At 43.5% G+C, this 14,963-nt stretch overlaps 1 protein-coding gene across 3 annotated transcripts in view; it reads left to right on the top strand.

The window, feature by feature from the left end:
- CAPZB (capping actin protein of muscle Z-line subunit beta) overlaps positions 1 to 14,963 on the top strand; it is a 130,888-nt gene that overhangs the window by 114,006 nt on the left and 1,919 nt on the right. For 2 of the 3 annotated variants that reach the window (XM_006115053.5, XM_075906480.2), the window contains exons 7-9: positions 3,047 to 3,112; positions 10,932 to 11,008; positions 12,272 to 12,384. In XM_006115053.5, coding sequence (XP_006115115.1) covers positions 3,047 to 3,112; positions 10,932 to 11,008; positions 12,272 to 12,374 — 246 coding nt within the window. In that variant the 3' untranslated portion in view covers positions 12,375 to 12,384. The remainder of the gene's footprint in view (positions 1 to 3,046; positions 3,113 to 10,931; positions 11,009 to 12,271; positions 12,385 to 14,963) is intronic. The other variant, XM_075906481.2, reaches the window with a different exon arrangement.

Genomic DNA, 14,963 nt, shown 5'->3' on the forward strand with positions numbered 1-14,963 from the left:
TGCTTGATGTCCAAACATTTTGACTTTTTTCCCCACCATGATCTGCCAGGCTTGTGAACCTTTTGGTCAAAACTGGTCATTTTTAATTCCCTTAGGGAAGTTTGCTCTTTTTTCCATTCCACAACAGTTGTATACTTTGGTGGGGGTTCTTCAGAATTACATGGCTGAATTTCCCTCAGATCTTCTACTATTCTCCGGGACGCTCAGAATGGATCAAAATACTTATCCAACTTTTCTCTTTCATTTTACCTTTTTTCCCTGTAAATAACCTTGCAAAATGTCCAGAGAGCAGTCATCCATCTGTACGCAGCTGCTGTGTTCTGCATATGAGATGCCCCAAGTCTCTCTTACTAGCAATCCAAAGCTTAATATACCTAGTAGACTGAACTTCCCTCAGTTGGACTTGCAGCAGATGGCTTGGGAAATGAGGCAAGGAAGCCAGCCAGTGTACATCTTGGATGGGAGAGGAGTAACTGAGACATGTAGACGGGACTAGGCTGCTTCTGGAGTGTTAGCTTTTTTTGACTGAGCTCACTGGCAGATGGGGAGTAACAGTGGGAAGATGAGCTGCTTGTTAACATCAACTTACGGAATGGAATTTCCCTTCAAAGTAAATTAGCCCCCTTTTATAGCAGCTGTAGGCTTTCTGCTTGAAACCCTACATTAACAGCCCACTGAAGGAGACTTAAAAAAAAGAAAAGCTGCTGTTTGTATAACATGGCTGTAGACTGACTCCTAACTCCCTTAAAACAGCCTCTCATAACATCTGGGCTTCTACAGCACATAAAAATGTTTTCCTTCTGGCAGCAGATTTTATGGAGACGTAATAAAATACGTTTTATAAAAATAATTCTATTTTCAGATTGTGTTTTGCCAGTAAGCGGGGCCTGACCAGGTGTGGAGGAGATTCAGTGGGGAGCCTGTGGAAGTAAATCAGCCATTTCCAATGCCCCCCAGTGTCCCAGATTTGGTCAATTTACTGATGGCCCTCAACCTCACATAATGTGTGCTTATATAGTTCAGATTTACGTTCATCCTTTATTGCAGTCAGATCCTTTTTGTAGGCAACATGTCCTGTTGTAATGTAAACAATCTGAGTAATGTAAGGGAAAAACTTAACATTCTTCCCCTCTTCCACCCCTCTCCCTTCTGCCCCTCCCAGGTTATCTTTTTGCCTTCAAGGTTCCAATTTAATTACATGCACCTCTTGGCTTGTTAGACACTTAAAAGGAGAAACTTGTAGCTGCTCTAGATTTTCAGACTAGAACTCGGGCAGGGAGGGAGGGGAAGGAGAGGGTGTCTCCCCGCTCCTGGGAAGTTTGGGGCAAGGGGCCCCACTTACCTGGTCCAGTGGCAGGCAAGATGGCAAGCCCCACCTGGCCACTCTTTTGGTGGTGTAGCTGCCTCACTCGGCAGTATAGTTCTGCCCTGTGCTCGCTGCCCCCAGTAGTCGCTGTGAGTATAGCATCCCTCTGAACAGCCATGAGAACATAAGAAAGGCCAGACTGGGTCAGACCAAAGGGTCGTCTAGCCCAGTATCCTGTGCTCAACTGTTGCCAAAACCAGGTGCACCAGAGGAAGTGAACTGAACAGGGAATCAAGTGATCCTTCTCCTATCATCTATTTCCCGCCTCTGACAAACAGGGCTAGGGACACCATTTCTACCCATACTGGCTAATAGCCATTGATGGACCTAACCTCCATGAAATGTATCTAGTTTAATTTATCTAATTTCTGGAAAATATTCCTATTTCAGGCGCTTCCTGTTTTCCTGGCACAGCCAAATACTGACCTTGCTTTAAATTAAAAGAGGAAGCTGCATACCAAATTTAATGGTCCCAGCTCTTACTATTTAGGAGAAACTTTAAAAAAAAATAGTCTTGCAGCACGTTAAAGACTAATGAAACATGTAGATGGTATCATGAGCTTTCTGTGGGCACAACCCGCTTTCAGAGGGGTTGTGCCCATGAAAGCTCATGATACCACCTACATGTTTCATTAGTCTTTAAGGTGCTGCAAGACTATTTGGTTTTTTTAAGTTTTTCCAGTTAGACTAACTCAGCTACCCCTTTGAATGAAGCATTTAAGAGAAGTTCTTGAACAAATGGACTCACAGACAGATGCACATTTCTAAAATATATTGATAGATGTTAGCAAACTGTTATGGTATTTCTTTCCCAAACCATAGCAGTTTGGGACATCCCCTGTATTTCTCCCACTTCTGCTGGAAGATAAATAATTTTCAAGGTGCAGATAACTGGGAAATTCTGAATTGAGAGTTTGTTCCCAAATTTGGTTAGTAATAGCACTGAGCTGAAGAATAAAGAAACAGCTGTTTTACAGAGACAGCCCCCAGATGTTAGACAGACTGCTCCATGCAGTGTGCACCTCATCAGTAGCTCTGCGGGCTGCGAATCGAGACAGCTTCTGTGTTGCCCTTCTTTCTGTCTCCATCCAGCCCTGCAAATTTGCAGCTATCTGCAACTGCGGACATGGATGCAGATATCTGCAACTCTTTTTTGTGGATACAGATGTGGGTATAAATTTTAGCCTTGCAGGCCTTTTCCCACCAAAGGAAAATTACATGCATTGTGTGTCTACTGCAGCTGCATAATGAACAATAAATAGCCACCTCTGCAGCACCTCTCCCCTTTGATTAAGCTGAGATGGTAGGTGGGTGCTTATGCAAACCAAAAAGGGGATCTCATGGTGCTGTGGAGTTATTGCCAAGGTGAAACGTGATTACTGAGAAATGGTGGAAGGAAACCAACATGACTCCTGTGTCTCCAGCCTGGGACTTCTTGTTTTTCATGTGAGAAGGTTGCTTGAGTTGGCCAGTGTACTGATCACTAATGAGATGTATACTCTAATGAGATGGGGTTTCCCATTTAGGCAACAAACGTGCATTTTATTCTGAAAAAGGCTGCATTTACTTTACAACATGTACCACTTTCTCCCGTCCCTGCTGTTAGTATTGGGGAACTATCGCTGAACCCTTCCTGCCTCATTTCTCCATTATAACTAGCTCTTTTTATTTTGTCTCCAGATGGAAAAAGATGAAACTGTGAGCGATTCGTCTCCACACATAGCCAATATTGGACGCTTGGTAGAGGTAAGTACACAAGGGCCATCACAACTTTAGGCACCATCATTGGCAGTGTGAGCAATGCACTGTGAGTGTGTATCCCACAATGCCTGGTGACACCTTCAGTGGCATTGAGGAAGCACTTTGACAATGATCAGCAGTAACCTGAATCTGTGTGACAGTTGCTTACGTGGTGCTTTCCATGTTTTTTTCCTAATAGGCTATGTTGACATTTGGGGCTGCATATCAGATTCAGAAAATGATTAAAATGCCTGTATGTGTACTCGTAATGATTGCCATGTGAATTTGTAGAAAAGGAAAATATGATATATGCTCTTATAAACCTTGCTTTTCTTGATCCAGAAAAAGCACTATAACACTCAGCAAAACACACATGCTAGACAGGAAAAGGCAGACCCTCACAACTATGTAGGTCCAGCTATCATTGTGAAAATTGAGTGAAGGGGAAACGGAGGCATCCCAGAAAGTGGAAAGGAATGGGGGAAGGGAAACTGGTAAAGAACTGTGCATATGTTGCAAATCTGCTCATTCTGCAGCATTATTAAAACTTGAGGATTTCCATTTGTTTCTCCATTGTTTTCATTTTCCGCTCAGTTGCATCCCTAGCAACTGCTTGATTCTCTTTTCTGTCCTGCTTTTTGGCTTCCCAGCATTCATTTCATTCCCTTTTTCCTGTATTGGAGCTTTGCAGTATGTCCTTCTTTGCTGCATGTTGGGTTACGTCTAGACTGCAGACTTGCGTCCACACTGCAAAAGCACATTGAAAAAGCAATCTGAATGGATGCTCTTTCACATGTAAGCTGTGATTACCTGTGCCTTTTCCTCTTTCCTGTCCACACGTGCCTTTTTGTGAAAGAGCTCTTTCGCAAAAAGGCTTCTTCCTCATAGAAGGAGGATTACCGATGCTGGAAAAACCCCTGTGTTCTTTCAGGTTTTTTTTTTCTTGCAGAAGAACTCAATTGCAGTGTGGACGTTCCTCAAGTTTTGTTGGAAAAATGGCCTTTTTTTTCCGACAAAACTATAGTGTAGACATACCCTTGGCTTCTTTCTTATCTGGCAGAGGTGCATGGGGGTGTTCCTGACAGTCACATCTGCTGAGGCACAGGGGACAATGTGCAGAAGCAAGATTATTAAATTCAAGAATAGCATTGAAACTCTTCATTCTATATGCCTCTTTTGCAATTTATCAATCACTTTTGTCACTGTTCCTTGCTTGGCACCACTTGGTAAGTGGTGCTCTGGTTGGGAAGATGTTAGAGGGGATGACACATGGGCAAAAGAATTTGCAGAGGTTGTGATGAAGTTTAACCGGGAACAAATTCTAAAATCACGCTACACTTCTTTATAGGCAGGAATCATTCTAGCATACATCTCATTGCTGTGGGTAAGCAGGGAAACCAGGGTACATCCACTGCATGTTTGTGGCTTCTGCCTAGCTCTACATGCAGCTCTCACTTATGTACAACTTTGGTCCCTGCACAAGTGATTGCCGAATGGCGCGGGATGATGCCCTTCAATGGAAGAAGGGAACAAACTTGATGCGCTACAATTTGCGATACAGGATTCAGGAAGGTATCTCCAGGAAACGTTCCTGGAGATTGGCATGCATCAACCCTGTTCTGTTGTACCAATTAGTTACACAGAGCTCAGAAACAGCAGCCTCCTACTTCTCTGTTCCCTAAACCAGTGTTTCTCAACCAGTGGTATGAGTACTGTTAGGGGTACTTGAGAGAAGTCAGGGGGGGAGGGTACGTCAACACAACTGAAATTTGAAGAAAACTGAATTTTTGTTTTAAGTTTTATTATTTTTGTACTTTTTACACCCAAAAATTCCATCGCCTGCCAGCTACGATAAAGTTTTTTAAACAAATGTGTTGCAACGGTAGAAAAAATTTTGTGCATCTGAAAACTGTAGGTACGGGAGGTACTTACATATTTTTAAAAGGGGTACTTTAGTTTAAAAAAAAAAAAGTTGAGAAACACTGCCCTAAACCCACCTCCACAATACACATGCCACAGGCACTTATCTGTCTGATTTCCTACTTCCTGCTCTACAGAGAGCAACTGCTGAGACTGACTGGGCACCTCAGCAGTGGCGAACAGTTCCTGACTGCCTGTTGCACTGAGCGACCCTATTGAGAGCTCTACACCTTCGTCTAGCTCCACCTCTTCATCCATATCTTTGTTCTCTGGGTTAGATCCTTTCTCCATGCCCTCCAAAGTGTCCACTAGGCTCTTGATGGTGGAGGTGGGGGCATCACTAAGGATAGCATCCAGCTCCTTATAGAAATGGCCCATCTTATGCGCAGCACTGAAGCGATGGCTTGCGTCCTTCATCCTGTGGTACCTCAGCTCCTTTATCTCCATCTTCACTGCGGTGTGCCCCGATCATAGCACTTTTCGCACAAGCCTAGAGAAATGTGCCCATAAGCATCCCAATTCCGATGGGTCATGTGCAGCTGGGACTGCACAGACTTCTCTCCCCATATACTGATCAGATCCAACCCACGACAGCGCTCTTGGTGTGATAGCAGCCATGGTCACCTGGGAAGATGCAATGAGACCTCTCCATGCCAAGACACAAGCAGGAAATGGAATTTAAAATTCCCATGGTTTGAAAGCGGGAGGGACAGATTGCTGCCCTGCAACCAGGTAAACCGTTCAAACCACTGACCAGAGCTGTCAGAATGGGCATGATGGGACACTTCCTCAAGGCCAAACAAAGCGATTAAAGCCATCATCATGGCTACACTGGCTCTTGGTTGATAAGAAAGGGAAGGGAAAAGAAAATCTCTTGTGGGGGTGAAAGTATTGTTGCCAAAACCAGGCATTTCTCCCCCAAAGATGCATTGCAGTGTGTGCGCTCTTAACGGTTTTGTTACCAAAAGGCAGTTTTTGGCAACAAAACTTGGTAATGTAGACAAACTAAGTGCATAGTAGTTGCTTCTCACAGCACTTGACTTTGTTGCCATTGTCAGTCCTGTATCCTCAGCATGCTAAGAGTCCAGGGTAGGATTGCGTTAATTGCTGCAAAAGGGGTGAGGAGCACACCTGGCAGCTGTTTTTACCACATCATTTTGTAGAAAAGCTTTTATCCTCCTTGATTTTCATACTTCATAGTCACTTACTTTGAAAGGAGAGGAGAAGTTAAATTAGTGTGTGCGCACAATACTGTTGCTAAAGAAAATCAAACACTCAAAGCATCCTGGATAAAGCACCCTTAATTTTGATCCTTTTGTTGCAGTGGCCAGTTATTTAGGCCAGAGAGAATCATAGAATAGTAGAATTGGAAGGGACCTTGAGAGGTCATAAAGTCCAGTCCCCTGCTCTCATGGCAGGACCAAGCACCATTTAGATCAGGTATGGGCAATAATTTTTAAAAGGGGGGGCCATGTCACAAATTTCTGGCTTCTTGTCCTGTCCTCAGAAGCCAAGGAGAACAATTTTTCTCCCTTCTCCTTGTAAAACCCTTTTAGGTACTTGAAAACTGCTATCATGCCCCCTCTGTCGTCTTTTTTCTAAACTAAACAAGCACAGTTCCTTCAGTCTTCCCTCATTGCTCATGTTTTCTAGACCTTTAATCATTGCTCTTCTCAGGACCTTCTCCAATTTCTCCACATCTTTCTTGAAATGTGGTGCCCAGAACTGGACACACTACTCCAACCTAATGAGGCCTAATGAGTGCAGTGTAATGAGTGCACTTTTGGGAGAGGGGGAGCCTATACAGGAAGGATGGGCTCCACCTAAACCAGGGTGGAACCAGACTGCTGGCACTAAACATTAATAAGGCCGTAGAGCAGTTTTTAAACTAAGAGATGGGGGAAAGCCGATTGGTGCGGAGATGCACGTAAATCGGAGAGCGACTTCTCTTAGAGGAGAATCCGTTGATAGAGATTCTCTAAGCTGTAGTCGGAAAGAGAGGAGGGGAGAGGGCAAACCATGGGCCAGAGCTGACAAACAACCGCATACAAAGGAATCCAATGCATCAGGGAAGGGCAGACAAATAAGCAGTGGCAAATTTTTAAAGTGCTTGTACACAAATGCTAGGAGTCTGACTAATAAGATGGGTGAACTAGAGTACCTCGTATTAAATGAGGAGATAGACATAATAGGCATCACTGAAACCTGGTGGAATGAGGAAAATCTGTGGGACACAATCATACCGGGATATAAAATATATAGAAAGGATAGAGCAGGCCGGGTGGGTGGCGGAGTGGCACTGTATGTGAAAGATAATGTAGAATCAAATGAAATAAAAATATTAAGTGAATCAACATGTTCCATAGAATCGCTATGGATAGAAATTCCATGCTCCAATAATAAGAAATTAGCAGTAGGGATATATTACCGACCACCTGACCAGGACAGCGATACTGACATAGAAATGCTGAGGGAGATTAGAGAGGCTACCAAAATAAAGAACTCTATAATAATGGGGGATTTTAATTACCCCCATATTGACTGGATACATGTCACCTCAGGAAGAGAAGTGGAGATAAAATTTCGCAATGGCTTAAGTGACTGCTTCTTGGAGCAGCTAGTGCAGGAACCCACAAGGGGAGAGGCAATTCAGGATTTAGTCCTGAGTGGAGTGCAGGATCAGGTCCAGGATATAACCGTTACAGGACCGCTTGGGAATAGTGACCATAATATAATAACATTCAACATTCCTGTGGTGGGAAGAACACCTCAGCAGTCCAGCACCCTGGCATTTAATTTCAAAAAGGGGAATTACGCAAAAATGAGGAGGCTAGTTAAACAGAAATTAAAAGGCACAATGACTAGAGCCAAATCCCTGAAAGCTGCATGGAAACTTTTTAAAGACACCATAATAGAAGCCCAACTTAAATGTATACCCCAAATTAAAAAACTTAGCAAGAGACCTAAAAAAGAGTCACCGTGGCTTAACCACCATGTAAAAGAAGCAGTGAGGGACAAAAAGGCATCTTTTAAGAAGTGGAAGTCCAATCCTCATGAGATAAATAGAAAGGAACATAAACACTGTCAAATCAAGTGTAAACATGTAATAAGAAAAGCAAAAAAAGATTTTGAGGAACAGTTAGCCAAAAACTCAAAAAGAAATAACAAAATGTTTTTGAAGTACATTAGAAGCAGGAAGCCTGCTAAAAAACCTGTGGGTCCCCTAGATGATCGAGCTATAAAAGGAGCAATCAAGGACGATAAAGCCATTGCGGAGAAACTAAATGATTTCTTTGCTTCAGTCTTCACGGCTGAGGACGTTGGGGAGATTCCTCAATCTGCACCGTCCTTTGTGGGTGATGAATCTGAGGAACTGTCCCGGATTGAAGTGTCATTAGAGGAGGTTTTGGAACAAATAGAAAAACTTAATGTTAACAGATCTCCAGGACCGGATGGCATTCATCCAAGGGTTCTAAAAGAACTTAAATGGGAAATTGCTAAGCTATTATCTGTGGTTTGTAACCTAACCTTTAAATCGGCTTCCGTACCTAATGACTGGAAGGTAGCCAACGTGACACCAATATTTAAAAAGGGCTCTAGAGGTGATCCTGGCAATTACAGACCGGTAAGTCTAACTTCAGTACCGGGCAAATTAGTCGAAACAATAGTAAAGAATAAAATTGTGAAGCATGTAGAAGAACATAATTTGTTGGACAAAAGTCAACATGGTTTCTGTAAAGGGAAATCCTGTCTTACTAATCTGTTAGAGTTCTTTGAAGGGGTTAACAAACATGCGGACAAGGGGGATCCAGTAGATATAGTATACTTGGATTTTCACAAAGGTCCCTCACCAAAGGCTCTTGTGTAAATTACATGGCCATGGGATAAGAGGGAAGGTCCTTTCTTGGATTGAGAACTGGTTAAAAGACAGGAAACAAAGGATAGGAATAAATGGTAAATTTTTAGATTGGAGAGGGGTAACTAGTGGTGTACTCCAAGGGTCAGTCCTGAGACCAATCCTTTTCAACTTATTCATAAATGATCTGGAGAAAGGGGTAAGCAGTGAGGTAGTAACGTTTGCAAATGATACCAAACTGTTTAGGATAGTCAAGACAGAAGCAGACTGTGAGGGACTCCAAGAAGATCTCACCAAACTGAGTGATTGGGTAACAAAATGGCAAATGAAATTTAATGTGGATAAGTGTAAAGTAATGGACATGAGCAAAAATAACTCCAACTATACGTACAGTATGATGGGGGCTAATTTGGCTACGACAAATCAGGAAAGAGATCTTGGAGTTATCTTGGACAGTTCTCTGAAAACTTCCACACAGAGTGCAGCGGCGGTCCAAAAGGCAAATAGGATGCTAGGAATTATTAGGAAAGGGGTAGAAAATAAGACCCAGAATATCTTACTGCCCCTGTATAAAACTATGGTACGCCCACATCTTGAATACTGTGTACAGATGTGGTCTCCTCACCTCAAAAAAGATATTTTGGCCTTGGAAAGGGTTCAGAAAAGGGCAACTAAAATGATTAGGGGTTTGGAACGGGTCCCATATGAGGAGAGGTTAAAGAGACTGGGACTTTTCAGTTTAGAAAAGAGGAGACTGAGGGGGGATATGATAGAGGTCTATAAAATCACGAGTGGTGTGGAGAGGGCTGATAAAGAAAAGTTATTTATTAGTTCCCATAATAGAAGAACTAGAGGACACCAAATGAAATTAATGGGTAGCAGGCTTAAAACTAATAAAAGAAAGTTCTTCTTCACACAGCGTGTAGTCAACCTGTGGAACTCCTTGCCAGAGGAGGCTGTGAAGGCTAGGACTATAATAGAGTTTAAAGAGAAGCTGGATAAATTCATGGAGGTTAGGTCCATAGAAGGCTATTAGCCAGGGGATAAAATGGTGTCCTTGGTCTCTGTTTGTCAGAGGCTGGAGAGGGATGGCAGGAGACAAATCGCTTGATCATTGTCTTCAGTCCACCCTCTCTGGGGCACCTGGTGCTGGCCACTGTCGGCAGACAGGATACTGGGCTAGATGGACCTTTGGTATGACCCAGTACGGCCATTCTTATGTTCTTATGTAGAGTGGAAGAATGATTTCTCATGTCTTGCTCATAACACTCCTGTTAATGCATCCCAGAATCGTATTTGCTCTTTTTGCAACAGTGTCACGCTGTTGATTCATATTTACCTTGTGGTCCATCCACTATGATCCCTCAATCCCTTTCTGCAATATTCCTTCCTAGGCAATCGCCTCTCATTCTGTATGTGTGAAACGGATTGTTCCTTCCTAAGTGGAGTACTTTGCATTTGACCTTTTTAAACTTCATCCTACTTACCTCAGACCATTTCTCCAGTTTGTCCAGATCTGGAATAATGGATCTGGGCGAGAAAGTATCCCTTCCAAATGTACTGTGGCACAGCAGTTGTACCAAAAGCCACCAAGTCAGAAAATTCAGTTTAGTTCTATAAAACTCTTGGGTTCCTTAAATGGTTGACTCAGAATCTGGGAGTTTGTTCTGCTTGGGATTGGAACGATCAAGAGGGGGTGAATGGACTGTCCTGTTTGCAGTGGGATACAAGCAAGTTTGATCCCTGAACAAAAATGCCCTCTTGTGGTCTTGGACAGGTATTTTGTTTATGTAGCCTTGGACAGTAACCAGCAGCAAAATGGATTCTCAGACGCTAATGTAAACTGAATCTCTTGCTGTCAGGTTAGGAGGAGTGAGGCACTGACATAACACTTAAATAACAGGACAAAGTAGCCTAATCCTGCTGTAGAAAGCATTGCAATTCATTATAGTCAACTGATCTGGTGACGGGGTCCTCATAAGAGAATGTAGTAACTTACCATAGAAACAACTGCAATGATTAATAGGCTGGTTTCTTCCTTTCTTCTAGGACATGGAAAACAAAATCAGAAGTACGCTGAATGAGATTTATTTTGGAAAAACAAAGGACATCGTTAATGGGCTGAGGTAATGGACCATCGGCAGCTGGCTCTTAGAGCTCCCTTAGCCCTTTTCCCTCCCCCAGCAGCACCTGCAGTATTGTCCCACAGTCAGCAGCGATTGGCATTCCTTTGCTAGCACTTCCCCTTTCCTAGGGAGCCTTTCCACTTCCCTAATTAGTCACCTAATTATGTTTTGGAAACATTGATTAGTGGTGAGTGTTTAGAGAACTTTCTCTTACACTTTTTGACTACAGGAATTTGCAGCACTTTAACCCCGTGTTCCCTGTTCATGAAGAGTATAGCTCAGTCCGGTACTGAAGCTTGATGGGATTATTGTTAATGGGCTGCTGAATTATTCCCTTTTGAAGATTGTATGTGCTAAGTGTAGGTCTATGAATGAAAAGTTATTCTTAAAAATAATTCTCAAACGCCAAACAAATCATAAGTAACTAGAGATTCTGTGAAAACAGAGCTTGTAGTTTTTAAAAATGTGCCATCTTTTTTCTTCCCCACTTCCTTAGGATGAGCTGAGCCAGCTGTGTATTTCTGCAGGGAAGTTGTGTGATCATGTTGAATCAGGAGCTTTGCATAGCAAGCTCTGGGTTGGTGTGTTAAAAACTCTTGGGAAAGTGCAGAACTGAGAGGCTTGATACCAATTGAATTCTTCCACCTTGTACATTACACTCCTCGGCATAGTGCAGTAAGGCAGAAAACACAATACACAAATATGCAAAGCCTGCAGTTCCCAGGCATGCTGATGTACAAAAGTATCAGCAGATCTGCCCTGCAGTGGTAGAATTTTGGTGCCGATAAAATCCTTCTGCCTTCCTTGATGGTAATTTGGCTGTGGGTGGGCCTGGTATTTGATAAAGCTGAATGAAGTGCTGGCTGAAATTTGGCACACATTTTCATTGTGGTGCATGGGGAATTGGCCAGGTGCAGCTGCCATTAATATCAGATGGGAATACCGAACTGATTATTTTTTCCTGTGAACCCTGTTGAAAATCCCTGTAGTTGGATCTGTGCCGTATATTCCTCCGAACTTCAGCCTAAAAAAACCATTATTTTGTACCTCATTGAGGTAATATGTTTGGAACCTTTATCATCGTGTATCTAGATTTGGCTTTTCTTCCTTACCTTTCCTGTTTCCTCTGACTCATGTATTTAAACTTTGTTCTTCTTGAACTCATTCCTAGTGGCTTCCAGGATGCCAGTTGTCTGTTACTGGGTTCTTCTGACTGTTCTTTTCCCTACTCTGCTTCACTCATTTCTGAACTACTCTCTGTAGATCTATTGATGCTATCCCCGACAACCAAAAGTATAAGCAGTTGCAGAGGGAGCTTTCTCAAGTGTTGACCCAGCGTCAGATCTACATCCAGCCTGATAACTAAATCAATCCAGGTACCCCTGCCTGTGAGGTGTGACAATCCGCACTAAACCAGGACTCACCCTGCCAGGATCAGGCTGTCTTACCTATGCATGACAACTGAAACCAGAACTAACCCGTAACTCCAGCAGACTGATGACCAACTATTAATTTGTTTCATCCTAAGGCTCTTTCTTCATAGAACCAATGAATGCCTTGATCTTTATTTCCACTGCGTGGAGTTCTGTGCACTGAAATGTGGGGAGATTGGCCAGTTTTGTTTTGCACTGTCTTGAGGGCAATTATACAGTAGATGGCCAGGTACCCAAAGTGGTGTTAATTTGTATTCATTTACAATTCATTTCTATCCATTAACAATTGTGCCATCAGTTGTGTGGGGTGTTTTTTACAGCAGCTGTAGAGACCTTTTGGTACACTCATTCCCTGTAACTTTGTTACTCCTTTCCTTCTGACTAGAGCAAGGCTGGGCAATAACGGGCTTGCTGCCTACACACGGTTGCCAGCAGCTAACCCTGGCAAACTGCATCCTGCCTGCCCGCTGGTTATTGCCCAATCCTGGAATAGAGGGAAGGTTTGGGAAGTAAATAGCCGTCCTTTCAATTGTAGATGGTGCTTGGTCCTGCCGTGAGGGCAGGGGACTGGACCTGATGACCTCTCGAGGTCCCTTCCAGTTCTATAAAGGGCCTTTTGGCCATGGTACTTCCAAGAACATAGCAACTGATGCTGGTTCCTCCTTCCCTCCAAATCCTCCTTGTCTTGTATACCTGAGTCTGTTTTGGAGGTTGAAAATTCAGTTACCCTGAAATGTTTCTGATCTCCACTTTCCTGTGCCATGCACAGTCAGTTGTAAATGGGTTTGCTCATATACTGTTGGTTGCTCTTGGGAGTTTTGATTGCTTAAGGTGCATGGCACTGACTAACCTGGGGCCAGTTTAACCTTCCACTGCCCTTCCTAATGAGTTACAGATGCCATTTTAAACACGTTAAGCTGACGGAGGGGGAAATGAGCACTGTTTGTTGATGATGGCCCAGAACCATTACTTAAACTGGTGACAAATGCAAATATAAAATGTATATATTTGTGTTAAAGCAACTAAATTCTCCAGAGATGAGAGGGTGGAAATACTTTCTAATAACATTAGAAAAATAACTCTGATACAAAGAATGGACTTGCTTTGCAGGAACGAGCATTAAGGTATAATGGAGCCCTCGCAACAGGACAGGATGTAAAATACAAAATAGAGTATATACCTTAGTCTTTAAAGTACCACAGGACGCCTCCTTGTTTTTTGCAGATACAGATGGACTCCCCTACCTATTTCTATAGAGAGGAGTCCATTAAATTGGTATTTCTGAAGTGCTAGCATCTCTTTAAAAGGCCAATGTCGTTGTTCTGTTACCTGATGAGTTGTAAGATCCCTTTTTAACTAGGAAGAATTATTGTACCTTGCTGCAACAGCTGAAAGATTCTCTAGTCTTCTCCATGGAAGTCTTAATAAGCAAAGTCCAGGTGAATCTTTGGATTCTTTTTATAACCATGCACTAAGAAAGTGAGGACTTTATTTTGCCTGCAATTCCCTGATCACATCTACTCCATCTGAGTTGCTGTGAGGGTTACAGTTGATGGCTACAGTAGGTAAAAAGTAAGCTGGAGATGTAAATAAGTGCATTGCCAAAAATCTGTGGATGTACTGTACTTCTAGGAAAGAACAGGTAAAGGAATAGCGTGTGTTAAGCAGAATTGTCTCCTCATATGACTTATCTGCTAGCACTTCATGAGAATATCTGAAATGCCCCCATCTGTTACAGATCTATAGCTTCAGCCCCAAAATAAAGATTTTTTTTTTTAAAGTGAAACTGCTCTAGTACCAGTGGCTCTCAACCTCTTCTACAGAGGGACGCCTTGAGATCTGCTCACCACCCTGTTGGAGTTGGCAACCCTGTGTTCACAGCTGCTCCAGTGGTCTGCTTTGTTATAGCTGCTGACTCGTTCAAAAATACTCTCCTTGATCCCCAAAGCAGCAACACAGATGCCACTAAACCAAGGCTGACAATAATTTTTGGATGGGGGGGGGGGAGACTTGAAGAATTTGGTAAGCGGTCAAGGGCTGCACTCTTTCATGCTATGAATGGAGGAGGTGCCGGGTCTGGATGAACGTTGGGTACAGAAGGGAGCTTAGGATAAAGGATTGGGGTGCAGGAGGGGGCGTGGGATCCAGGAGGTAGTTTAGGTGGAGGAGGAAGCTGGGACCTAGGGCTGGGGATGGGGGTGGAGAAGGGAGTGCAGAGTCTGGGAAGGGGTTGTGACCAGGGGTAGGGGATTGGGGTGCAAGGCCTGGGAGGGTTTGTGTGTGCAGGAGCAGGGGTGCAGAGGGTTTGGATTACATGCGGTAGGGGTGCAGGAGGAGGGCAGAAAGTTGGGGGGAGGGAAGGGCTGGGGTGTCAGAGGCAGGCTCTGGCCCAGAGACTCTTGGCCAATAACCCAGCTGTTTCCTCAGCCAGGGTTCCTGCCTTCCATGCCCCTGCACTGGCTGCAGGGGCCATGTGAGGCTGACTGAACACTGGGAGATGAGAGCATCAGGGGAACTCCATG

Source organism: Pelodiscus sinensis, chromosome 24, assembly GCF_052426305.1.
Source record: "Pelodiscus sinensis isolate ZL-2025 chromosome 24, ASM5242630v1, whole genome shotgun sequence".
In the NCBI taxonomy this organism is placed as follows: domain Eukaryota; kingdom Metazoa; phylum Chordata; order Testudines; family Trionychidae; genus Pelodiscus; species Pelodiscus sinensis.